Here is a 27731-nt window from a genome sequence, read left to right as displayed (position 1 = left end):
TCGGTCACGGACACCTGATACTGTACTTGAAATAAATCGGAAGTGGGGAGGGAATTGTAACTATTTACCTAGTTTCGATACCTCGGTCTTCTTTTTCTTTCGTATTCTTCGAGACACAGTCGAAATCCAGTTGCTGTGTGTAATATCAGTAATGCTGTTTTAATGAGCTTATATTTCGCAGGAAGAGGATTATACGTTTTCTTCTACATCCCCGAATAGGTCTTCAAAATGCAACGTAAGTTATTTATATTATTATTATAACTTTGGCTGTGTCTTGATCTTAAATAAAAAAGCAGCAATATTAAGTGATATTCCTACATTCAAAAACAATTCAAGATCCAAAGGCAAGAAATATTACAGTTCCTCTTTTTACTTTTGACATATTCTTGGAATTTTAACTTTCAAGCAGAAGAAATATTTTTGAGAACTGCAGAACAGAAATTTAAATAAAATTATAATATTCCATTCGAATTTCTAACCGTGCGAAAACAAATATATATGTAGCTACATTTCATATGCACAGACAAATAAGAACATTGTTTATAGTAGAGACTTTTTAAGTTATATAAATATTTTATCCATTACCAATCCTATTCTTCAAAATGTTTTCTTCTGTTACGTTTGTGAGAGGTGTTTTATTTCGGAAACTTGTGTCTCCGTCTCAAGATAAGAAATAAAACTAAGATCATCATTAGAGAAGAGATCAGACAAAGAAGACAGCTAGTTGCGTCCGAAATATAGTGGCCAGATACAAATCTGTAAAGTTGTGTGAGGAATATACGTTTTTAAATTACTATTAAACCAAATATGAGCATATTTCGCTGATGAGGTGAAAATGTACTACTTTCTTGGTCGATAGTCCAGTACTTGAGCCAGAATTACAAGGAATTTAAAACCAATATTATATTTAAACATCCTGTTGCACTCTATACGATATATGATATAAACGTAGTGAAGATAAGCAGCGGCACGCACACAGGGAGCCTACACAGAATAACTGTGCTGATAACAAGAAGTAGCCGCTGCAGCACTATAGACGTGGGGCGAGTAACCCTGAGAATTTTTAAAATTAAATTTAAAATTTGGGAAAATTTTTAAAAGAATTTCTAAAATTGGATCTGAAGATTTTAAAAGTGCCAGTTCATGAAGGTCAAAATTGACGTGTGTGGGTGGCAAAGATGAGGTACGAATCAGACAAATATCAGCTAAGTAGATCCTGTTAGCAGCGACGAAGGGAAGAATTTGGAAGACCTGTATGTTTTTAATTTTAAACTGGGTGCAGTGTAACAGCTACGTGACTGTATAGACCTGATGATGGCCGTTTGCGGCCGAAACATGTAGTGTAGAAGAAAGCAAGACGAAAGACCTACAATATATTGTTGCACTTAGGACGGAGTTTATATCATATATCAATTTAAAACCAGTTTTATCTTCGTAATGGTGACCGGAAGAAACATATAGGCACAAAGATATAGTGTAAACGAAACGCGTATATATGAAGCGTATGATCTTCTGTGTTGTAACGCAATCTAGCTAGGAAAGAACCCGAATTTCCGTAGGAAGTACCGCCTCCATCTTCAGGGTCCAAGAGTGAGACAAGTAGGAAATCAACAGAAGCAGGTGGCAAGTTTAACTGAGAATGATGACATCACCTGTTAGTTTCTTGGTGGCTTCCTCTTCTACGCTGAAGATGGAGGAGGCATATTCATCCGAAACGTCTATTTATTTTCGAACTACACGTCGTTACAACCAAGAAGAACGTACAGTTCATAATCACGCACATGTGTGTGTGCGTGCGTAGGAAAATTAATTTATATTCTCATTAGTTTAGATGACGTATGTGCGTATTTATAAGATACAGACTAACTATATTTTTCGTAGGAAGGATCTAGCGACATATAATGATGCACAACATTAGAAGCTTTCGGTATGTTCCCATTTATATTCGTGTTTGTGAGAGAGAATCGAACGGAACAAAAAAGAGAGCATATTAAATATACAGATATATGATTAATATGCCCGTAAAAATGTTTACAAAGAATTAGTTTCAAAATTGAAAATTGTGATTTGAAATAATGGATTTGCGTATGTTCCGACGTCAGTGAAAGTTGATACAATTTTTGGCTCAGAATATCGACTGGCGCTTGAAAATTGCCTAAATACACGTGTTTGGTCGATGTCCTTTCCATTTAAGAATTGCAGAGCGTGTGCATGGTACTCAAAGGACTCCAAGGAATTCTGCCGACTGTCGAAGATTAAGAAACTGAAGGGATATAAGAGTTTCACAGATGCCCTATTCTCCAAGTGGGAGCTACATATAGATAGATAGATAGAAAGGAAGACGCAACTAATGGCAGTTACGTAAGCTTATGTAAGCCAGCCAACTCCTATACCTTGACTCGTTTGCAGTAAATGAATATGTCCTGCAAATAGCAAGACGAAAGACTTTTAAAGTTTTAAAGTTTTAAAGTTTTAAAGTTCGAATAACTGTACCCTTCCAGTGTTACACTTAATTTGTTCTTCACAAGGTTCTATATAACTCAGATGTCGCTCCAAAAGCAGACAGTGTTCATAACATTGCTGTAAACTGACATCTGATACGCTAATTCAGACTGACAACGGTGCGAGCGCCCATCCAGCCTCCGTTCCAATGGTTATCGAGGGCTCTTTCCCGGGAGGGGTAAAGCGGACGAGGCGTGAATCTGACCACTCACCTCCATGTAGTGTGGAGGTCAAGAAGGTTGAAGCTACACCTTCATTCTATACACGCCTTCATGGCCTGGTGCTTAATTAATTAAGCACGGGGCCTTTGCCTTTTTTATATATCCGTGAAAAGTAAGGAAGAAACACAAACAATGCAGGTCTTCTTCTAATTTTCTGAACAACTGTGCGATATTAGAACGAGAAATGGACCTGTCATGGCAAAGGTTTTGACGTATTCGCCACTGAAAGAACACTCCAGTCGTTATTCTCGAATATCTATCTTCTAGGGCCTAACGGAATTAGTCACTTAGAAGTTCACTGATAATTCGTAGGAACATATCGCCTCCATCTTCAGGGTATATAAGTAAACCGAGTAACCAACAAATAAACGACAAGCAGACAAATCTGCTCGCTCTTACTCCTTGTTTGGCATGTTTTCAACCCTGAAGATGGATGCGTACATTCCTCTGAAACGTCTAGTAACTGCTAACGGTCTCTATTACTTTCATAGTCACCGCAATGGGAATCTGAAATGCAGTGTAAGGAGGTGACTTGGTCTCCTGGTCCTACATTGTCAGAGAGAAGCCCTCAGTAGAGTCACTGGTTACGAGAATGCAGTGCTTCAGAATAAGCTGGAGAAGATGTGCATCCCAACAGTCCTGTTGGGCTTCGAAGCTCGATTTTACAGCTCCTAAACCCGACCCATCACGTTCCTGGCAACTGATTCTGATTGAGCGAAACACTCCACTGTATTTTACTACTTTCATAACGTAACTATCCCGACCAAGACATGAACCTAGTCTTCTCTTGTTTCACAGGAAGAATTCTCAGCGCTCCAACAAGAACATGGGGTGTGAGTGCCTTGTGTGTTCATCACGTCGCTTCATTTCTTGTGCAATTATTGTATTGATATGCATGTTAGGTTTTTATTTCTGTTTCTATGAGGTAATATTAATTCTGTGTTGCAAATAGTTTCGTTACAGAAGCTACCCGCAAAATGGATTGGTGTCTCCGGTTTGATTATGTTCATCTTGGGTTCAGGTGTCGGATTTTACGGTTTCCCTGCTCTAATCCGCAGTCAGATAGCTTCGGTAAGTCCAAACTTTCATAAGTTCATAAGTACACAAAGTGTCTGGTACTAAACCCCGAGTAGTTGTTTGTAGTCATAAGTATTCCAAACCCACAGTGAATGTTGTCGCAAACTTGCTTTTGTGCTTAATTAAGCACAACACAATGCAAACTTATGGGGGAGTGTAATTACAGGTATAGCCCCCGACCTTCATAACATAAACAGAAATAAAAAGTTTCTGGAGCTAAATTACGCTTATCTGTTTAGTGTTAAACTATTCCATAACAGACAGTTAATGGGGAAGTGCGCAAAATTTGTCTCTGTGATTAATTAAGCACCACGCCATAAAGGCTTATGAGAGAGTGTAAATATAGCCTTTAACATCCGTAAAATAAATAGGAATACAATGTTTCTAGGAATAAACTAAGCTTATCTCTTTGTTGCTTTAAAATACTCCATAACAGACACTGAATGCGGAAGGTAGAGTTGACTTTATGCCTAATTAAGCACCACGCCTAAAGGCTTATGAGAGAGTGTAAATATAGCCTTTAACATCCGTAAAATAAATAGGAATACAATGTTTCTAGGAATAAACTAAGCTTATTTCTTTGTTTCTTTAAAATACCCCATAACAGACACTGAATGAGGTAGGTAGAATTGTCTTTGTGCTTAATTAAGCACCATGGCTTGAAGATTTATGGGGGGCGGAGGTACAGCTCCACAGAGACCTGCCCTTGGCACGAGATGTAGGTTAATGGTCATTCCCCACTAGCTTTAACCCGGAGAAATATCTCCATATATTAATTTGATAGAAGGCTGGGTCTCAACACAGTGCACAAGAAAAAAATTCTTGCTCTGTAAAGAACAGAACTCCGATTTCTCGGTCATCCAGGCTGTTTCCCAATCAAACTATCCCAAAATCCAATTCCAGTAATTCACTGACGTATAATGATTATTTTAATGAAATTAATTTTGATTGCTGTGGAGTTAAGCTGCATGAATTACTAAATTTAATTCACTGTTTTAGTCTACTTGCCTTATTCTGAAATAAAAATAAAAATAGTGTCTATGCTTTCTCCGTCCCGTCTCTGTATCTGTGGATCCACGCTCAATCAACTTTTGAATGCCTGAACCAATTTTTATGAAACTTGGTATGTATTCCATGGCATGTGAGCCCATCTCAACGTCGTATTTCATAAATCCCTCCCATCAGTCTGTGTGTTTGTATGTGTATACCCTGTCGTTGTTAGGGAACGGTTCGGTGAAAACATTACCGCAGCAACGAATACACACTCAACAATACTATTATTTTAGGAGTCGTCTTCTATGCGATCGGTGTTCTATCAATGGAAAGTACAAGATTAGTTATTCCCAGAATGTCTTGTTCTTCGTACGGGTTGTACACCCCTGTCTTTTGGCTGCACTTGGCTATTTCTTGCAACCGCAGTCTGTTTCACTGCCGCGCTTATTCGAAAATCGCCATTGCGTGATCCACAAATTGCGTAACGTACTTCTTTCTTTATTTATCTACATATTTAATGTTCAAGCTTGGGGATCCATCCCCGACCCAGAAACTGACTGCTTACAGAGTGAAGTTAGTTAATATATTTCATGAGAAAACTGATAATAATTATCCCTCTTCATATATTGCCTAATAACATTCAACTAAATTCGTGGTAATCCTCAGCCGCTTAAGTTAATGCCGTGATAGTACCTTAAATTAAGCTCAGAATGTTTTCTTTTACTTCTTTCGAATTCATTAGCCGATTTCATTCAATTACTCGCTGATATAAACTGAGTTATTTACAGCGTCGTTAAATAAATTAAAAATGAATAAATCACTTTCTATTGACACTCATATAAATCCTCGACCAAAGTAGTTAAAATTCAGACAAGTCAGAGTAGAATTATCAGCGGAATATGACAGTTACACTTACTGACTGTCAGTGCGTAATTCTGAAGGTGCTTTTCTCTATAGTAACATTTCCTTAGCTGCAGTTTGTGAATAAGAAGCAAAGTAGCGTAAAATATATGACCTTCATTCTGACAATGCTACATGAAATGTATCTACACAAGTTAATAACGTATAATTTTATCATAAGGTAAATACATTTTTTTATTGCTAGTTGGGTGGGACTAAGTCCCTTGTACTGCGGCCACTTATGGCCTATTGTACCAGCCCCAGATGACAGGTGAGGGTGATTTTGGAGCACTTGGTGGAATGAAGATTGGCAGGGGAAACCGAAGTACTAGGAGAAAACCTGCCCCACAAATCCCACTTGACCAGACCCGGGATCGAAACCGGGCCACCGCGATGGGAAGCCAGCGACTAACCGCTTGAGCTATGGCGCGGCCTAAGGTAAATACGTAAGTAGGTGAATACGGAAGTCGCTTAAGAAAGATCAGTTGAAGTATCAGTAGAGCTGATTTTCAATTGTTTTTCTCAGTTCTTCCTAGTGACTTGCCCTACCGCTTTTACCACTACACTTATACGTAATGATGGCCACCCACAAATAGCTAAACAACATCATCAGTTGATACAGAGTCATTAGTGTTGCTACGAACCAGCAAAACAAATGCGCCAGTTCTTGTAAAACTTATTCCATTGGAAAGTTATCCATTAATGCAAACACCAATTTACTCAGAAACGAAATACCGTACTCATCTGAAATTCGTCCCACTAAATCGCATTAAGTCTACGACTCCTTGAATGATCTGGTGAAACTTAAATCTCTCTGAAAGTTTCACTGTGTAAATCTGGAAACATGAAGCTTTATGTACGTCATGAATGAATATTACCTTCAGATCAATAAAATAACATCCAAAGCTCTGCCCTAGATATTTGAAGCACTGAGCATGAATGTAGTTCCTATTGTACTTAAATTTAAAGAATTGTCTCCCACAGAACTGATATACAGCGTATATACAATTCTATATATATTTTTTTAGCCTATAAGAAGCGATATTTTTCGACTGTAAAACGACATGGTAGCCGCACGAATTATAAATTTAGCTTTCAGAGTGCTAGGTATAAATTATCAATCCTTACAAACAGGCATGTAAATTTTATATGTTAATATATATGTTTATATGTTATATGTATTATAAATTTAAGTACAAATTGTGTATAATATATCTGCACACGTCAAAATTGCGAATGCTCCGACGATCTGAAAATACAATGTAATATCTAACACACTGAATATGGCAAAAATTTACATTAATCGAAAATATACACAGATTAACTAAGTCACTTACTTATTAATCTACAGTTCTTGTGCTAGATCGTCATGTACGTGTAGATCGAAGAATCTGACTATACGTAAATGTCATAATTATTTCCCAGAATTCATTTTTCAAAAGTAATGGTATTCTAGTTTATCGTATCGAAAGCAAAACGACGCCGTAAACGCGAATTCCTCCAGTTTTTCTTTCATTCCGTTTTGTAAGGCTGTCACACATTCCATTGAATCCAAATGTAACATACTTGTAAGTGGATGGCAAACAAACATGTCAAGCAGCGTGGGATTTCCGGTGCATGGACATTCTCACAAACATAGGTTATAGAAGCGTAATACAAAGCATGTCATACTACCATAACCTACATGCTTAGCCACGAGAAAGAATATAATTTCTAAATTCACATAAAAACTTCAAGGTTCTAAATTCAATATTCTGTGCAACCATTAACACATAAGTTCTTCTAGGTATGAGGTTCATAATCAGAGCAGTGCATGTGCTAATAAATATATTGTAGCATGTAGATACTTTGATAGGTAATGGAACGTACGCACGCAGCACAATAACGCGTCACATGCGCAGTGACATCACGCAACAATAGGTGTTGCAAGCGGTGTTCTCTGTGAGTCCGCTCCGAGGCTATATGACTAGACCGACCGATATAAAAGCAGATTCCATCCTAACCCGCGTAGAGGCGGGGTTGAATTCCTCCACCGACTCTGCTAGTCGTAAGAGGCGACGAAAAGGGAAGTCTTAAATCTGAGACAGTAAAATATGGTCGCGAGTCCCAAGGAACTCAGACCCGAGAAAGACTGCCCTGGCAAGAGCCAACAGCATATAAAAAGATAGACCCGTCCTCTCCTCAGAGAGGGCGCCCCACAATAACAAGACAGTAAATGTCAAACAGTAATAAATATCTGGTCATGAGCCTCAGGGGCTCGACACCAAGACTTACCGTCTGATTGACTGACCGTCAGTCGCAATGTGACTTTGACTTTGACTTTAATTGCGTCCTGTCCCCCACATTGTGTAATATATATATATATATATAAAATGTGCCCCAAACATCTGGTGCCTATCTAGGTCTCTTTGCTTATAACATCTGTATATGCACGATAGACCGCAAAGGGTGTTATGTTCTCAGAAAGGTGCAGAGAGGTCCCAGTTCTATTGAGACGTGGTGTGAGCGCTGGAACATAAAAAATCAACGAAGATAAGACTCAGGACATCTATTTCTCTCATAGACTTAGGCCCCCTGAGGCTCATATTACAGTGAACGGATGTGAAAAAACACCTGGTATGGATAATAAGATCCGAAATCAAACTGCTCATGTTCTCGAAGAAAGAGGGCTTTATCGAGCAGACGGGTTTCACTGTTGCTCGGTATTCAGCAACAAACAATGGCCTACTGAGTAACAATTATTGTTCGATTCTCAGCAACAAACAACGGTCTATTGAACAATAATTATTGCTCGGTACTCAGCAACAAACAATGGTCTACTGAACAATAAATGATTTCTATTCCAAAGTAACGAAGTCAAGGTCAGTCGTATACGAGTAGATCGTACAATAAACTGCGGACAATATTTCTGTATGGACATTTTTACTTTGTTTAAGCCTCGAGAAGGGCTTAGCATTTAAAACAGGCGACAGAATGACAAACTCGCTCCACCCAGTTCCAAGTCCTTGGTTAAAGAATCAGCTGACGAGGAAGAGCCACTGCGGTGAAACTGACTCCAGTTATCAGAGGAATTCTATGTACTGAGTAGACCTAAATAAGTTTCAAAACGTACTATAGAGAACTACATTAAGAAATCGGAAATGCATAAGTGGGGGGCACGCATGGTCACTACCGTAGTTGGCACAACGTTCAGAACCTCCCCGGAAACCAACCCAGGAATCAGGATACGGTGGGATTGCCGCGTCTGGTTAACTAACATTTCAAAGTGAAATACTATAATATAAACGCCATTCTGTATAATTAGAGCTTGCATTCCAACATGAAAGCTGCATTTCCAGCAAGGCCAGTGTTACGCAATTCATCTTATCCTTTTCGTGCGATTCTGAAGTTTAAACCGGAATTCTCCTAGCGTCATGAATCCAGGCGTGAAAACGTAGCCTGTATCTTATACGTAGATGTTAAAATGTATTTTACCGCACAACTGTGTCGTTATATTTATCAGGTATCTATAGCCTTGCGGGTTTTCTGTTTGCCCATCCATTCAAAAGTCCCTTCTTCCAAACCTGTCACTTTTGAGACTCAAGTTTATCAGATTTGGATAAAATTTGATATATGAATCTCTGGCAAGACACAATTTAAAAAACACTGCGGAGATTTCTGTTAACAGAATCTGTTTGCATTCTCTGTGCTAAAATATGTTACAGATGTTATAAAAAGTACTTCTGGGAGAAACTTATAAGGTCAATTTTCTTTCAGTTGTTTCAATCCATATGCGGATGTTAACAGGAACTATAAATTAATAAATACATAATTCACCCATTCATTTGTTTCCTTACAATGAAATCATAACGATGGTATTTGCATCGACAGAGCATTACACGCACTGGTTGGAGGTAGAAATAATTGTGTCTGTGGGTTGATATCCAGCAATAGTCCCTTCGTCGTCAGTTGTTTCGAATTAGTATAAATTATGTTTATTTTAGCCTCGAAGTTCCAAAACGTCATAATGCTGGTGATTTTAACACATAAAAATAATTTCATATCTACTGGTTAGATCTCCTTGAAAGATTGGAGAGAGAAGCAGCTTATCCAAACTAACTTTTCAATATCAAACCCTGGGATGAAGGTATACTAGAAGACCCAGGTAGAAGTAAAGTTATCCCTGTAACAGGCTGTGAAGACCCATAGGGTTGGGAGAAGTCAAGGCTCCCACATTTTCTATAGATGGCTCACGGATGGAGGTAAGGTTGTCAGTCTTACGCGCCGGCCACCCTTTACTNCCCCCCCCCCCAGGAAGATTCTGGTACTCATTTCTGTTAGCGGCTGAGGCGACACCAGAGCCATAGTGCGGCTGGAAAGATTAGGTAAATTGAAAAGATCCACCTCATTGGGACTTGAACACGCAACCTTCCGGCATGTATCACAGTGCCTCCATCAGCTATGCTACCGCGTGCCCTTGAGATTTAAGGGAATTGGTTTTATAACCTAACTTTTTTTTTTGTTCACGAAGAAGAAAAAAAATCATAAAAATTCGTAAGCATATTTACGACAAATCTCCTCAGAAAGATTTCATACGTTTGTCTCCTGAGATTCATCACTTACAGCGATTTGCCCGAAAGCTAAGTAAAAAATTCTGAAGGCTGTAATGTTGTTATCTTACGTGTTACAAAATTTGCCTTAAAAATATTACATATCCTTTGAGCAGACAACTTTTCAGTAACCTATATTTACATAGTAATGCTTACATCATTATATTACTCCCATTCGCAACGCATCCATATTAGTACTACTTAGTGTGGGAATTTGAAAATTACGAAAGTGTAGTAGCCTTAAGTGCCATGACGTCTATGCCAAATATCACGAAAATTCGTCAGTTGTTTAGAAAATCTTAAAGTTACATAACATTATACATTAACATGACGATAACATGGAATAAGACTACTGACGATCTATATCTCTCTTTGACGATGACGCAAAATCAAAGATGATGGACACAGAACCTTATCAATCTCATATCCAAAGTGTTTACACTGGTTTAATTTTAATTCTACTATGAAAGCTCTATCTCATCTCATACTAATAACCTCAAATGAAGTAAAAAAGACTTAAATGGGAAAGAATGTGGTTTGCCAGTACTTCACTGGTCTCAAACTCTGGGTCAATATTACGCTGAAAAATAAAGATAGAGTGAAGGCTTAAAAATTTTAAAACTATTCAATTTTCCTATATTTCTTCAAGCTTCTCAGTATTAAATTTATTATACTCAGCTTCTACTTTCTTCTTCAACTTTTTTCGTAAGAAAGAAAACGAATTATTTAGGCATGTAACTTAACTCTGTTATTACACCCTCAGTGATGCCCTTGCCTCAGTTCAAAATGGAAACGTCACGCAACTCCATTTCTTTATTCACTAAGAACCGATTGTTTTTACAGGGATACACCGTTACACAACGCGAATTACAGCTCCGTGTCATTTGCCTGTCGTACAGCTACGCACATCTAAGACAATATTCACTCAGAACTTTCATCAATGGCCGTAGTGATATTAGCAGGGAACTAGTATTAGTTAATAATTAACTGTCAGCATTCAGTAAATCTTGGAGCATACCGGTTGATAAAGATGGCAGACTGCGTAGGTTTATGTTTCACGGGCAATCAATACTGTGCCTTGGAATTTGAGAGATTTAGGGCTGCTCTGCCAAATAATGGAATTCGTTAAAGGTAAAGGTAAAGTTGTCCCTGTGCTTAATTAATTAAGCACCACTCCATAAAAGAATGGCGAGTTCAGTTATATTACCACCACTCTTGACCAAATTCAAGTCCCTTCCACTTTAACCTCCGGGAAAAGAGCTCCCGGTGAGGTCCAGCGCAGATCGCTACGATATGGAATACAGACAGATTTCTTGTCCATGACGTCGAGCCCGTAGCTAGTCGCTATACCGACTGAGCTGTTAATTCCTCTTAATTCAGTAATTTCACAGAAATAATGTACAAATATTTTACTTCCCAGGGTTATGATGCATTAGGAATAATAATGGTTATGGGCAACAAGCATAAAACATGTAGAAATTTCAATGGGAATTTGTTGCGGTTATCAAAAATCACACTTAGCCATACTGTACTTGTTTCGCTGTGATCCGCTGTTGTACATCATATATCTTGAGGGAAACTCTGACACCACGAATGTGCCGATTTTGCTCGCAATCAAACTGAAAACAAATATTGAAAGATATTATGAGAGTAAACCAAGCATTCTGCTTCTCACTAGGCACTTAATTGACTTACACTTCAACACCGAAGATTGAGATAGTAGGTTCTTCGGAAACGTCGATGAGCATCCACCGGATTATATGTCGTCATATTCTACAAAATAAAACTCTTTCTTATTATGTGTTTATGGCGTGGCTACACGCAAATGAACTGGAAATATTAACATAATTAATTCTATAATAAAATATTTTACGTTTTCCAGAATTTAGCCCTGAAGAAAGGTTCTGATCTAAGGAAACTCTGGTCCAAGATTCCTGATGGAATTCCTTTCAAAGTATATATGTTCAACGTGACAAATCCGATGGACGTGCAAGTGGGAAAGAAGCCCATAGTGATGGAAATAGGACCTTACTTCTATGAGTAAGTATCGTTGTTGTGAGTCAAACACGGAAATGATGGCAACAGAATTACGGACAGATATCTGAGATGGGATGCTATGTAGTACGTCAGATATGTGCTAACGTTTCGGAGAAACTGGCTGCTAAAAACTGATGCAGCCCAATCCGCGAAAATATTAACACTTATCTACAAGACTACACGATGTCACATATTGACGTTCGCCGCTGTAATAAGTGCAGATCTCAGATAAATAAAAAAAGGTATCTGCTGTCTGCAGCTGTTCTTTAACGGAGTAGCTGTAGGCCTCGTTTCTTTAAGATCAAGGCATAGACTGTTATGTACTAACTGTTACAGATATTGCATGAAAATCTGTTAGTATCACTGTGATTGTAGCTGCTAAAAGCAGTAAGCAGAGTAAGCGCACTGGGATCCACTGAAGGAACCTATGTTTGCTAATGTCTGATTCGTAATCGTTCCTTTCCCATTTCATATATAGAAATCAAACGATAAAAATATGCAGAGTGGTCTAAAAGTCAGTTAATCCAAAATATTATTTCGTATTAACGAGAATATTCAGATTTAAACCTGCCAGTCAATTTGTAAAACGGTATCGCAGCATTGTGAGTTGTGCACTGAACATGGAAGGTCTCATTTCTGACAATTTTTTTAAATTCAGTAAGTAATAAAGCCCCTCGTTGGTGTCTCCACCTTATCGTGGTGAGGGGTTTGAGTATGCCAAGGACCCTGAGAGCTATACCAGCGGTAGCATAGCTACTGGCAGGGCCTCCCTTGCTGGACAGGTCAAAGGGTAGGCATCAGACGAAGAGAGACACCAAAAACCAAAAACTGATGCCGGAAGCAGCGTCATCAGCAGCGACTTGAAGCACAGAACAAATGATGCTCGAGATGGTTCAAGTTCGTATAGCAACAGGCGTGACCAGAGTGGTTTGAACGGCTGTTGTACTGCGATGTGGAAAGCAAATGGAAAAACTACCACATTATCACTTTTCCTGGATAGTCTCTTTCCAAAAACAGAAGATCACATTAAGTGGAGGAACTGTTTTGGAAGAGACTGTGGACCTGTCATCTGACAGTTACTGATCAATCAATCAAGTAATAAAGAAATCTATAACTCATTTTAATGTAAATATTACTAAAGAGTTAACTGACTTTTGGGCCAACTTGCAATACAGTTTTACTTCTCATTGTATTGATGTGGAACTCGGTTACTCACCTTAAGAGAACACGTTGCTAAGGAGAGGAAATAAAAAGGGAATGGAGAAAACTACATAATAAGGAGCTTTGTAGCGTGCATTATTCATCTAATGTTATTTGGGTGACGAAATCAAGCAGGATGAGAGACAGTACTAAAGGGAGAGTTGGCAAAATTTATACAAAACAATGGTCTGAAAATTTGAAGGGAAGAGACCATTTTGGAATTGGAGGATATTATTAAGACAGTTATTACGAAAGTCGGTTATATGTCGAGTATATGGACTAGAATCACCTGAGTCAGGCTGGAGTCTAGTGGCCAGCTCTTGTGAATATGGTAAGCCTGTTTCATGTTGGTTTCTCACTTTGAGTTTCTCTTCAATTCTGAAGATGGAAGCAAGATATTTTTCCGAGATGTACGCTGAATTTCAACTGACCACATGGCGTATATCCCAGAAGATCCAACTGTTCATTAAGACATTTCTGAGAATCTTGAATCCGACATGCTATAATTATATTATTATAATTATTATAATTATAATGATTATACGGTATTGTTAGTCAATAATAAGCTTATGCCTTCAGTACTGTACTTGCGGGGTGAGGAATGAACGGAGCTTCAAGATGAAAGGGACGGAAACAGACCTACATGATATGTACAGCATCAGTTCAGAACGTATTGGCCACTAGCACATTTGCGTAGTGTACAACTGGCCTGAAGTAAAGCAATTGTTATGGGTCAGGTAGTAGTTGCTAGTCCATGCTGCTACCGCGCTTTTAATGGTACCGACTTCTTCCATTCCTCACAGATCTTAAGATTAGTCTTGTACTGTATCAGAAGTCGCATTTAGAATCATTATTACGAGGTAGATAAACGCATTTCTACTTTATGCTTAACGTTCATGTAACTAATAATTTAATTTCATACAGCAGAATCCTTCCTGACAAGTTTGTAGTAGTTCAGATGGTCAAGAAGTAAATTTATGGAACCTGAAGTTTCACCATCATGTTCAGAAGAGCCAGTTTCATACATAACACATCCCTATATCCACTTCCTTACAAATCAATTTAAATATTATGGTCTCAGTTTTTCATGGGGTTCTGCCCGTCAGATTTGACGACCAAAACGTTGTATGCACTTTTCATTTCTCTCATCGGTATTCCATCCCCGGCCCCATATCATTCTCGTTGATTAATATAATCTAAATACAGTTTAATTGAATGTTCTGCCTGTTCACTGCTCTAAACCATTGTGTACATCACTTTACAGAGAATATAAGGAGAAGCTGGACCTCAAAGACAACAACGAGGATGACACAGTTTCGTTCAATCCACGGGATTACTTCATATTCAAGAGAGAGATGTCACAAGGACTGACTGGCGACGAAGTTATCACCATACCCCACGCGGCCATATTGGTGAGAGTTGCTTAATTGCATTACGATACATTCACATCAACTGCACACACAGGCGAGACGGATGGGCCATGAAATATGCATTGGAGAGTTGAGAAGTGCTTACAGAATATTGGTGGAAACGTTAAGGGAAGACATCGCTTTCAAGAAGTATGGATAAGAAGGGGAGAATGATAATATAATGAACGTGAAAAATACAGAGTGTGAGAATATCTCATGAGAAGCTCTTGTGAACACGGTAATGAACCTAGGGATTCCATAAACGACGATGAATTTCTTGGCTAGCTGATAAACTATTAGCTTCTCAAGGCGGAATCTGCTTAGTGGAGTTTATTTAAAACTTAATCCCAACGTCATGAATTTTAGTAAGTAAAGGTAGTGCTGTCCCTGTGCTTAATTAATTAAGCACTACGCCATGAAGGCGTATGTGGAATTGGATGTATAGATCCACATTCTCTTGACCTCGGCACTAGTTGGAGGTGAGTTGTCAGCTTCACGTCCCGGCCGTTTTAACCCCGGGAAAGAGCCCCCGGTACTCATTCCATAGGAGGTTGGGTGGATCCCAGAGCCGGTCTTAACAATATGGAGAAGTGAAAATTCTTGACCCTACCTGGACTCGAACTCCGACCTCTCGGTTGCCCAGCCCGTAGCCAGTCGCTATACCGACTGAACTATCCCGGCTCAGAATTTCAGTAACACAGATAAATTTATTGTACAATTGCCTCTATACCTGACTATAGAGCCAAAATTTAAGTTCCCCCAATTAGTAATTATTTCTATGTTTGTCTACACGACGTAATAATAACAAGACCAACCAAGCGAGATTATTCTCGATAACGAATCCAAAAATTTATGTAATAATATGCAAACTGCGGTCCCCCGGTTATGACAGCTTGTTGTCTGATAGGTTGTCACCAATATTTTGGAGGAACTTAAGCCTGCATCTTCAGCCACGTCTACCGCCCCCCCCCACATCTTATTATTACCTATCAGAATATATGTTTTGTATTTACTTATTATTAAATATTCTGTCGATAGGTAAGAATTTGGCGTCTATTTTTGGTGTGATTAATAAACAATAAATAGGAAAGAGTTTGAAAGGAAGCTTATGTGGCCTAATATGAGGTACTGTCCAAGCCTTTGCTTGGAAGGACTGACCGGAACTACAGAAGACTTCAGTCAGTGTAGCCTGGGGTTTATATCCAGGACCTCCCTAGTAAGAAGCAGGAGTGCTTCCCAGTCAACCGAGAATTTTAGCACTGAAAAGTGTCACAAAGCAGAATATAAATTTTATCTTCGTGAAAACTTCAGATCTTACAAAAATCGCCGTTTTGCATTGGTAACCCTCTTTTGGTGGTAGCGAATAGGCCTTATCCTGACTTCGTTTTATGTCATATTATAAATACATACAAGAACAGTGTCAGTGTTCTCAGACCTGGCAGTTCTCAACAGAAGGCACAGCGTATTTATTTGGATCCATTAATCGAAATAAGGTTTGTAGGGTTGTAGGGTTGTAGGGTTTATATTACAGGACCTGTGTTGCACTGCCTCACACTTCCACGTTCTCACAATGCAGTTGCAACCACTCTCCCACTAATTCTTTCCATATTTCTCCTCACACTCAATTAAAATATACTTGTAGCACACACTCGTATCACGACACTTCATTCAACACCTTTCGGTTGCATAAACATTTCCTAGGAAAATTATGGTGAGCAACACGATATAAGAGTCCCTAGCTGAAATCCACATTCCTCACAGTTTTCAATTCTTAACACCCACTGTTAATTTGTTATGTTATTAAAATTGAAGCCAGAGTAGCACAGCTGGTACAGTGACGTGCTGCGGTGTGTAGAGCCGGGATTTGATTCCAGGCTGGGACACATTTCTTCTCTTCTCCGTAACGTCCAGACCAGGTTTGGGGCCCAACCAGCGTCTTGTCCAAAGTTATTGGGAGCTATTTCCCCGGGGGTTAAAGCTGGCAAAGCGTGATGCTGATCACTCCCTCCATCCAATGCAGAGGTAAAGAATAGTGGAGCTGTAATATCCACTCTCCCATACGTCTTCATGGAGCGGTGCTTAATTAATTAAGCACAGGGAAAATGTTGCCTTCTTGTTGATATAATTACTGCAACAAAGAACAGTTTTCTTGTTTCGTTATGATGTTCGTTGTGCGTGTTGCTTCCTCACAGGCGATGGCTCTTGCTGTGGAACGAGAGAAACCCGCGGCACTGAAGATGATCAACAAGGCTGTCCCACACATCTTCGGGCACCCGACGTCCATCTTCGTAACGGCGCCTGTCAAGAACATTCTCTTCGAGGGAATTCCGCTTTACTGCAACGTGACGGATTTTTCTGCTAAAGCTATTTGCTCCGAGATTCGGAAGAAGGATAAAGACTTCCTGAAATTAGGGGATGATATCTTCGGCTTCTCATTCTTCGGAATTGTTAGTTTGCTGCAGGACGTAATGTATTGGCTAACTTAATGGTAACTCAGGGTATATACAGTAATAGTTACTATATCCGGCACCCCGGCACCAAACCTTTGCCGGGTATTGTAATGTCACGTGTCACATAGTGACTAAAGACGAGGTTAGGATTGGTAATTGGATTTATTAACAACCTACAGGTCGTACTTACAATTATTTATTACACTATTGCTCCTTTACACAATTTACAATCACTCCACACTAATCCCATAAGTATATCTACAATAGTCTTCATGGATTCATGACACAGGAATTATTAAAGTCTCACTAAATCACACACCTCCTATACCACTGTACCACAGAACACATAATGTTTTCAAATTACACGTTAAATCTTCACAGGCTGACTTCTTGTACTCTTCTTCAACTAAGTACTTCCCGTTGCTAACTCCTACCGAGGACTACTCTTCCCTGAGCCGAATGAATTCTGTCATTTATATAGCCAAGAAACGGGCACGCATCACAGAAAACACATGTCACGTAACCACCATCCACCGCGGCGTGACGTCACCGCGGACACGGGAAACACAGCCTCCTCTATTGTTGCCTAATCTGGCAAGGACTATTTACCAAGAATTTGTCTTCGCGGGAAGTTGTTTACCAACACGTTGCCTAGCAATGGATGTACATTTAACAGTAATTTTCCGGATAGTACAACATTATACGTAATGCGTATATTACTGTACTTAGAAACCTCATGGGTAAACCTAACAACCTAACAATTTAATTTGTCACTTGATATCCTGTCCTGTTTTTCCCTGCCGCACTTTCTGTTCCATTTTCATCACTACTTACGTAACATGACGTATATACACGACATCAAGGCACAATATTTCTCTCGTGTAATAAACATATTCATATTGAGTCAGTTTCCGGTTAATAGTGCTTTCACGATCATTTAATGTCGGACTTTACTCAATTCAGAATTTACTATTCACCCACCAATATAAAAATATAAGAAAATAGAACGTTTCAATGACTGCATTTTTCTAACCTGCCTATAACAAATGCACAAGAATAATGCGTTAATACTAAAACTGTTCAACATCTCTGACTCCTTGTCGAGATGACACAAAATAATTCATTATGCGAAACGGCTTTATCACTAATTTACATAATTCCAGTTCCTAGAAGGCGAAACTAATTTATAGATGATTACCGGTATACTCCAATCGTATAAAATGATTCAATTCATCTATGGAAGTAAAACTGGTACTTTTCTGTTTATGGACAGAAAAACAACAGCGTTGGAGGCAGATTCAGAGTAAAGCGTGGCATTGAGAACATCAGAGATGTGGGTCAAGTAGTGGAGTATGAGGGGCAGAAGCAGCTGTCGGTTTACGACGGGGACGAGTGCAACAAGTTCAGAGGGACGGATTCCACCATCTTCGGACCGTTCCTTACCCCAAGCGACAAGATCGAAGCTTTCGCTCCTGATCTTTGCAGGTAAACCCGTGTGCAAAATATTGCGAAGGCTTTAATGCTGTTGGCTTCAGTGTTGTGGGACTGTACAGGCACAGGCTCTGAGGTTGTAGGCTTCGAGACTGTGGGACTGTATCCCCTAATAGATCTGGGGCTCTTGGGTCGAAGTCCGTGGCTCTGGGGCTACAGTTTCCCTTGGCTGTAAATTTTCTGGTTATCTGAAACTGTAGGTTCTGGGATGTTGGGTTGCAGTTCCTGCAGATCTGCAGAACTGTTGGGTTACAGACTAATGTGCTATGAGGCTGTGCGCGCTATAGGCCCCGGGGATATCAGGCAAGAGAAATGTTTCCACTTTCATTGTTTAAATCGTCACAACAGAGGAGTCATTGTCTTTACAAACCCATTGACTAAATTCATGGAGCAGACCCCATCTTGAGAAGTTAGTGTCCGTTAGTTGTTCGAAACAGTCTCAGTCTTTTATTGAATCCGAAAGTCCATGGCCATGTTCACAACAGCTCGCCACCTGACGCCGTTCCGTGGCAGTTGGATGTGGTACACAGCCCCATATACTGTATATTTAAGGTAGAGATATATTAGACATCCCGCCCATCTACGGCCAGTTCTCTCAAAAATTTTCGTCCTTCCGGGTTTTTCGATTAAAATGTTGTATTAATGTCTCATTCTCCCATGTGTGCTACATATGCTGCCCAATTCATCCTCACCATATGTTCGTTAATAACAATCGCTGAAGGTCCTCAAATTATCTCTCCATCCTCTCTTTATTTCCTCTCCGCTATGTCCAATGTTCTCTTCAGCACTCTGATATCAGACGCTCAGCCTAAGCATGTTTTCTTTTACTGGAACAGACAAAATGAATTCTGTACAAAAACAAAATGTAAAAAATATATTTGCTTATATTTTCATCATTCGATTTTTAAACAGGACGAGAGGAGATAAATGATTCTAAATGGAACGTTTGCAGTGTTTATCTATAAACCAATTTCAAACATTATTTATAGATGTACAAAAATTAAGCAAATATTTTAATCTAATCTTTCCTAAATATTGTGTGTAGACGCTAAACTTACGAATTAATACGTCAAACAAGAAAATAAAGGTAAATTTGTCCTTGGACTTAGTTAATTAGGCACTACAAAATGAAGACGAATGGGGAAGTTGATTTATAAATCCACGTATTCTTGACCTCGGCACTAGTTGGAGATAAATGGTCACNTTTCGCTTGTAGCTAAATTATTTTCGACTTACGAAAACATTTTAATCAAATAACACATGATAAGTATATTTATAATATCGATAATTTATTTAAGTTTTGAATTCTCGGATCCAATTTCGTTTTCAAATGATGGCACATTTTCGTGCAGGTCTATAGGAGCCGTATACACAGAGTCCATAGTATACAAAGGCATACACAGCTTCAAGTACAGTGCCGGGTTCGGTGACATGTCCACTGACCCAGAGCTCAAGTGCTTCTGTACGACTCCAGACACGTGCATGAAGCAGGGAGTTCATGACCTAACCAGATGCTCAGGTAAGACACATATTTTTAGTTGTTTCCCGTCCATCATGCAACAGTATCAAGATTTCAAAGGACTGAATTTTAAATCTTGATAATGTTGCATGATCCACGTCAGGTGGGTCCCTTGTCACCATGGCATGGCGGGTAAGCAGGTTGTGGATTGAGGAGACGGCCTACAGATCTGGAGAGTGGCTGTGAATATATTGAATAAGCAGTTGCGTACAGCCGACAAGGGGTGGTCCTCTAGCTTGGGGGTTGGGCGTGGGGCCAATAATTCATCAACGTAAAAAGAAAAGCTTGTTACGAAATGCCACAAAGGGCCCCGGAGTTGGACGAAATCTTTGGATAAACGAACTAAGCTGAGGAAAATTAACATGAGATGTGGTACGTGGGATGTAAGAAGTTTGTATAGGGCAGGTTAGCTCATGACAGTTGCGAAAGAAATGGCCGAAGAGAGATAAAGTGACAGAAGGGTATAGAAAACTGCATATTGAGGAGCTTCATAAATTGTACGTTTGCCAAGTAATACAATTAGAATGATCAAGTCAAGATGCGCAGGGCATATAGCACGAATGTGGGCGAAGAGGAATGCATATAGGATATTGGTTGGAAAGCCAGAAGGTGGGTGGATAATATTAAAATTGATCTTAGAGAGATAGAATAGTGTGATATGGACTGGATTGATCTGGCTCAGGATAGGGAACACTGGAGAGCTCTTGTGATCACGGTAATAAACCTTCGGGTTTCATAAGTTGCTGTGAAGTTCTTGCGTAGCTTCATAACTGTTGGTTTCTCAAGAAGGAGCTCCAGAGGGTTAATTAGTTAGTTAATTAATTATGGTGGTCGGTAAACAACCGAAAATAAATTCTAGTATCAACTGCAAGCGGATGCTGAGACACATCAGCTAAGATATGATTTCAGTGTCAATGATCCTTGAAGGATTTCACGGGCCAGTAATGATACACAACTAAAATAAAGAGTATAAGCAAAAGTATCTCCTAGAGCTACTTACACGTATTATTGATTGTTGTGTTGTGACGGTTTTCAGTAAGAAATAATATAAAATAAGAGTATTAATGGACGCAGGGATCGCGCCACTGTTCAGGCAGTTGGTAGCCGACTTCTCACTACGGTAGTCCGGAATCAATACTAGGATAAGACATAAAATATATATGGGGTTCTACCTTTTTTACCTTTAGTGCTATTTTGTTAACTTAAGTATAGTTACTAAATGGTGATAATAATAAATAGATATTTGTTAATATCCTTTTTGTGTGGGTAGTTATTTTATATCTGTTTGCACGTTAATTGAAGGTTGAAATCATGATGATGATGATAACAAAGGCAAATTTGTCCCCGTGCTTAATCAATTAATCACAAAGCGATGAAGATATATGGGGGAGTTGATATATAGCACCATCATTCTCGACCACAGCACCCGATGGAGGTGAGTGGGCAGCTTCACGGCCCGGCCGCTTTACCCTCAGGCAAAGAACACCCCCAAGGTGAGCCCTAGAGCCGGTCTGGGTATTGTGGGAAAGATAAAAATCTTGCCTCTGCCGGGAATGTAGTCCAGCACATAATCCGTCGCTATACCGACTGAGCTATCCCGAATGCTTGATGGTGGCGATGATAACAATAATAATAACATGGTGTAGTCTGGAAGGTGAGATGTCTTAACCCAGAAGACGAGAATATATTTTACTTCGTTTGTGTGGTGCACCTCGAGAAAAAATAACTGTTGAGTTCGTGCTTCCGCGTTTTGTGTAGCGAGTTAATAGGAAGTGCGTGTTAACAGGTGCTCCCATCATTGCATCACTGCCTCATTTCTACGACGCAGCTCCTGAGTACCAGACTGGAGTGATTGGCCTCAACCCCACGAAGGAGAAGCATGAGATACTGATGGTCTTCGAACCGGTAAGGCGTTTTCTGTCTTGTAGTTCCGTTATTTCGGTCTCTCACTGCGGACCTTGCGATTATTAACTACCCTCTTGTCTAAAAGAATATTACTCGCACCTAGAGCACTGCTGAATTGACAAAATCGAAATCAATTAATTAAGAAAGCGATCCTTCAGCTCTCAACAGGCAGTAAAAATTATTCGATGCATCTTGGGATTCAGGTAACTAGCCTATAGTTCTACAATCATGGTAGCCTCTTTATGAATGTTTATGACAAAATTATTAAAACGGATTCTATTCGTTGGATATTATCCACTGTTTTGGTTCTAAATACGTGAAACACGAGCATAAATACACGTTATTCGGCCGGAAATATTCTTCTTTCCTTGTCAGTATTACAATATAAAATAAATGTAACGTTGTGCTTGTGCTTAATTATTTAAGCACCACGACATGAAGACGTGACATTTAATCCGGGAATGGAGCCCCTAGTACCTTTTGGGTAGAGGTTGGGTGGGTCCAAGAACCGGTCTGGACGCTGTAGTAGTTAGTTAGTTAGTTACTGGAGAGGGTGGGTTTCCCCATGCACTAAGCCCTGTATTGGTCCATTGTGCTTCCCTCTATGATTTCTACCAGTCTCTATATCCTACCGGTACTGATGCTTATCATCAGTCCTGCCCAGCCAGCGAGACCGGCTCTACTAGCTGAGAGGTATCTATAATGCTTTCCCATCTACTAGAGATATTAGAGACTGCTGTTGGGCGGGAAACGTCCGTTAATTTGGCTCAGTGACCTCCTTAGGAGATATGAGGTTCTTTTACGTGCCGTAAAGCTACGACACGGGACCCACGGCTTAAAGTCCCTCCCGGAGGACTTGTTCCCTGAATTTTTCCGCCCTTAAAAATTCGACGACCTCCGCCGGGTATTTGAACCCGCGTACTACGAGTCATGAGGCGGGAACGTTACCTCTAGACTACGGAGGCCGCTACGCTGTAGTAAAAGCTTGAATTTCTTAATTTCAGTGGTATTACGTCTTTATGGTTTTGGACACTATATACTGTGATACAGTTTCCAAAACTTTAAAAATGGAATACAGGTTAGACTTCGTTTCAGAAAATATGTTTCCGCCATCAGAGTGCCTAGGAAGGTGATGAAATTACAGCGGTTGTCAGCGCTAATACAACTTACAGGGGAGTTCTTCCGGGATAGGCCCTTATGTGCCACTGGATTTTTGGTTTTGTCTCCTACCAGTAAATGTATCTCTATCTCTTTCTCTAACTAACATATCCCTCCGGTTAGTTTCCTTCCGACAAGATGTGTTTAAGGTATTAAAAAATAGTATCACCCATTAAAATTTTATCAATTACGGACACTTTTAAGAAATTAAGTTCTGTGAATCTTTTATTGCTATTTGATACTTTTTATATTTGTACATACCAATTCTTGTCCGTGTGTACGTGTGCTAATACAGACAGTTAATTTTGATCGGAATAAATCGGCTCTATTTTAGCAATAAACAGGTCAGGAACAAGTTCTCAACGTGAAATTTATACTATCTTGAACGCATATTGACAAATGTGGATAATTTCCACTGCTTCCATGTGATAGTGATTTGCAGAACACTCCATTCTTGGGTAATTCAATACCCAAGTTAAATTGTTAATAAGAAGACAAGTTATTAGAATTTGTTTTATACAAATTTTAGTTTCATTTTATTATTGATAAAATAATTGCACTTGTTTCCCTCCACTGTGAATAGACTTTCCTTCATTAACAATTATTCTAAGTAATAAATGCTATTGCCTCGGTAGCGTAGCAAAAATGGGACGACATTTGAACTGTATAAATTTATCACTCAGATTTAGATACCGTAAAGTTAATCCGTGTTGCATAAGAAAAACGTTTTGAACAGAAAGCATATTTAAATAGAAATAAATAAAGTGAACTGTTACCACTATAGGTATATATGAAAATGACTAGAAATCCTCGCGAAGCAATATAAACTCTTTTAATTATACGTAAAATTTGTTTATGTTTCGGCATCCAGAAATGAGTTCGTCTTCAAGTTACACCCACCGTTTTTAATGCTAGTGGGGTGGGGCTAAGTCCCTTGTACTGCGGCCACTTCTGGCCTATTGTACCAGCCCCAGATGATAGGTGAGGGTGATTGTGGAACAATTGGTGGAATGAAGATTGGCAGGGGAAACCGAAGTACTCGGAGAAAACCTGCCCCAGCTCCACTTTGTCTACCACAAATCCCACTTCACCACCGTTACTGTCTTTCCATTAAGATCGCAAAGTGATTTGCAGTTATTCTGGACAATGTTTCACTGGCTGCCTGCATTTCAGCTGACGGCCACGCCTTTAGTTGGGTACAAGAGACTGCAGTTCAACATCGCCGTTCATGCCATAGACAAGATCGACTTAATGAAAGAAATTCCTACAGTGCTTCTTCCCATCTTATGGGTGCAAGAGGTAATTTCACACAGGCTCTCAACGTCTTTTCTTGCAATAAAAGAAGTTTTTTCTTTTTTTGTGATATGTAGGTTCTTTCGAATGAAAAATTCTCGTATAAAGTGAATATTATGCTTTGGAAAACATAAAATATTTCCTGAAAATATTCGGCTATTAACTTTGGTATTAGCATTGCTTTCGTTGGAGCGTTTGCAACGAAAAATTGCAAAACTGGGCCTGCCATATCTGTCTGTACACCTGGCAGCATGTGAACAATAAGAGGAGGCCTGGGCGGTTCTTTATTAAATTTAATATTGGTCACACATTGACAGTTTACCGGTTTTGGTTATGCCCTCAAGGCCATAACCGCGGGTAACTTGGAGCTCCCGGGGGAAAAAAAATATGTTTCGAAAGAATGGTGCTACCAGAGAGAAGTAGTAATGCCGAGCAGACTTGTCTAACTTGTGGCAAGTCTTGCCTGGAGACGCTGATGTAACACTTGCTCCATATGTAGTGGCTGTTATCATAAGAACCAGAACAAGTGGAGAAATGCTGAAGTGAAGTCGGCTCTTAAATACCCTGGGTCAGGGATACGCAAGAGCCACTTCATAGACAATATTTAGGAGGTGCCGCCGGGCACAGTGCACGTGCCCACCTTGATATTATTAGAGACGGTTTACACGTCAGACGCCGCACGCATCCTAGTGATAAGTCGAGCCACTCCATAGAGAGATACTTTCACGGTTAGAGACCGTACGGCGGCAGCAACAAGTGCAAATATGTTAAATTAAATGTAGACCCCACCTCATGACCTGTTCTCGAAACCCGTGCCTTGAAAGGTCGCCCAGTCCATACTGACATTTTTGAGAGACTAGCGGTGTAGAGAGGACAGCTGTGGTGAGAGGTGGCCAACTAGATCAGGTGGCAGACCGCTCAGCTGCAGTCTGCAAGTAGCTCAGGTACGCCGTACCCGAGTTGCCTCCATGCTCCTACCTGCCCACAGACGTAGCGACTGAAATCGCTACTGCGTAACATGGTTAAAATTTGAAAACAGTAAAGGAAACCGGACGAAGAACTGCGCACATTTCTGCGCACATGTCGACCGTAACTCACCGAGTAATCATCGGAGTAAAAATGTTACCAACAAATGTTATAGAGGAAAACTGAGCATACATTTTAAGCCCAGTACACCTTTTCCGTAAGTAATAAGTTTTCTTCAATATACACGTAATTTAAGGAAAGTGAGCACAAGCAGCAGAATTGTTACGCTAAAAGTGCAGCTTGTAGTTCTTAATTTGTTGTTGTTGTTGTCCTTATTTAAGTATTTCAGCTTCGCCACAATTTGAAACTGTGTGTCAGTAATGTGTATTATACTGTAATTCTATCCTGCATTTTGATTAGTGGATATGTAACTTATTAATGTTTTCTGTGTTTGTGTACAGGTAGAGGCCTTGCGACGAGCTGATCACCCGCCCAAGGAGTCCTACCGAATGTGTAAGATCTAGAAAAACCGAAGTGAACGGAGAAGTTCATGGAGGCAGGCCTAGGCCCAGTGGGGCTGTAGTGCCAAGGAAAAACAAACTATTAATGAGCTGGTCTAAATTTATTTACAATTCTATAGTTGTACATATAACTATGTCTAAATATTAATATACAACAATTTTTCTTATTTTACACAATCATTTAATTCCTAAAACTAACTCCATTGTTCAGAGCTCTTCTTGAACAACTAACAGTCTCTCACATATTCAGAAAACCACCGAAGTCTATAGAACCCGAAAGATATTAGCCTGCCCACACAATTCTCAGTGAAGAAGACCGGGGGGGGTTTCTTCTTCTGGGGCCTACTTCACCACCTACCCGGCGCGGGAGACCCTACCAGTAACTATGCTACCGCCAATTTAATCTTTGAGGTTTTCTGTACCCGCAAAACTCCCACCACGATAAGATTGCAATGTCATTCAGTGAACTTATTTTCTGGAAATTTAAATGGATTCATTAATGTGGTCTGTTGCACAGGGAATGGAACTGAAGCAGGAATACCTGGACAAAGTGGCCAGTATTTTTAAAATCATGGGAGCGGTGGACGTATTGAAGTGGATCCTTATGGTGGCAGGGGGAGGACTCGGAGCAGCAGGTGCAATCATAGGTTACCGCAAGAAGTCCAACGAAATGGATGTTGAGGTGTCGCCTAGTGTGCCGAAGAAACCCGCAGGCATCTCGCCCCTGGAAGTGCAAACACCTCCCAGATACTGAAGCCAACGCTGGCGACAACAAAAGATGATAGAAACAAGTCTGAAAGATTCTGATTGGTGTATATCAGCCTTTTCTACTAATAATACTGGACACTGATATCTGCCCTAGTAATTCCAGATCACAACCTTTCGGAAACCGATTGTTTTTCCTTCATCAGGTGAGAGGACGAAGTTGGTGGAGCTGGTATCACAAACTGGTCCAGGATTCCTGCTTTTATATTTCCACTTGATGAATGAAACATATCCGGTTTCTAAAACGTTGTGATCTCAAAACTTAAACTGGGACGAAGCATAGTGTCCAAAAATAATCAGTTATAACATAACATGGATCAACATTTACGGTCTCCAGTGTAATACCGACTCGTAAATACTGCAACACTGCAACTGGATTATAAAATAAGCAACATTTATGGGACAAGAAGCTCTACACACAGGAATTCATGCGCAATTAATATTTCTGTTGTTATTTTTTATTGGCAAACCAATATCCCATTATTGCTAAGAGCAGAAAGACAGCATCACAAGGTGCCGTTTAGGTTTTTGTTTCAGAAACCCTGATTATTTATTTGTAATAAAAACAGGTAGTAAGGAATGTATTCCTTCTTTAAGGAGTTAAAATTACAACACAAAATTAATAACAGACTCCCTATGTTACGTAATAGCGCAGTCCGTATAGCGACTGGCTACGTGTTGAACGATCAAGTGGTCGGAGTTCTAGTCCCAGTGGGGGCAAGAATTTTCACTTCT

At 39.7% G+C, this 27731-nt stretch overlaps 1 protein-coding gene across 1 annotated transcript; it reads left to right on the top strand.

Annotated features, from left to right (window-relative positions):
• Window positions 1-60: 60 nt before the first annotated feature.
• LOC111861942 (sensory neuron membrane protein 1) lies at window positions 61-27718 on the top strand. The gene is made up of 10 exons (XM_023846932.2): window positions 61-235; window positions 3676-3794; window positions 12165-12322; window positions 14784-14931; window positions 17121-17375; window positions 18652-18863; window positions 20222-20388; window positions 22175-22293; window positions 24625-24750; window positions 26749-27718. The coding sequence occupies exons 1-10, from the start codon at window positions 229-231 to the stop codon at window positions 26983-26985; spliced, it is 1548 nt and encodes a 515-aa protein (XP_023702700.1). The 5' UTR covers window positions 61-228; the 3' UTR covers window positions 26986-27718.
• The last annotated feature ends 13 nt before the right edge of the window (window positions 27719-27731 follow it).

The sequence above is a fragment of the Cryptotermes secundus genome, unplaced genomic scaffold (assembly GCF_002891405.2).
Source record: "Cryptotermes secundus unplaced genomic scaffold, Csec_1.0 scaffold181, whole genome shotgun sequence".
Taxonomy (NCBI): domain Eukaryota; kingdom Metazoa; phylum Arthropoda; class Insecta; order Blattodea; family Kalotermitidae; genus Cryptotermes; species Cryptotermes secundus.
Note: the sequence above shows the minus strand (reverse complement) of the source record. Positions and strands in the feature narration are given on the sequence as shown.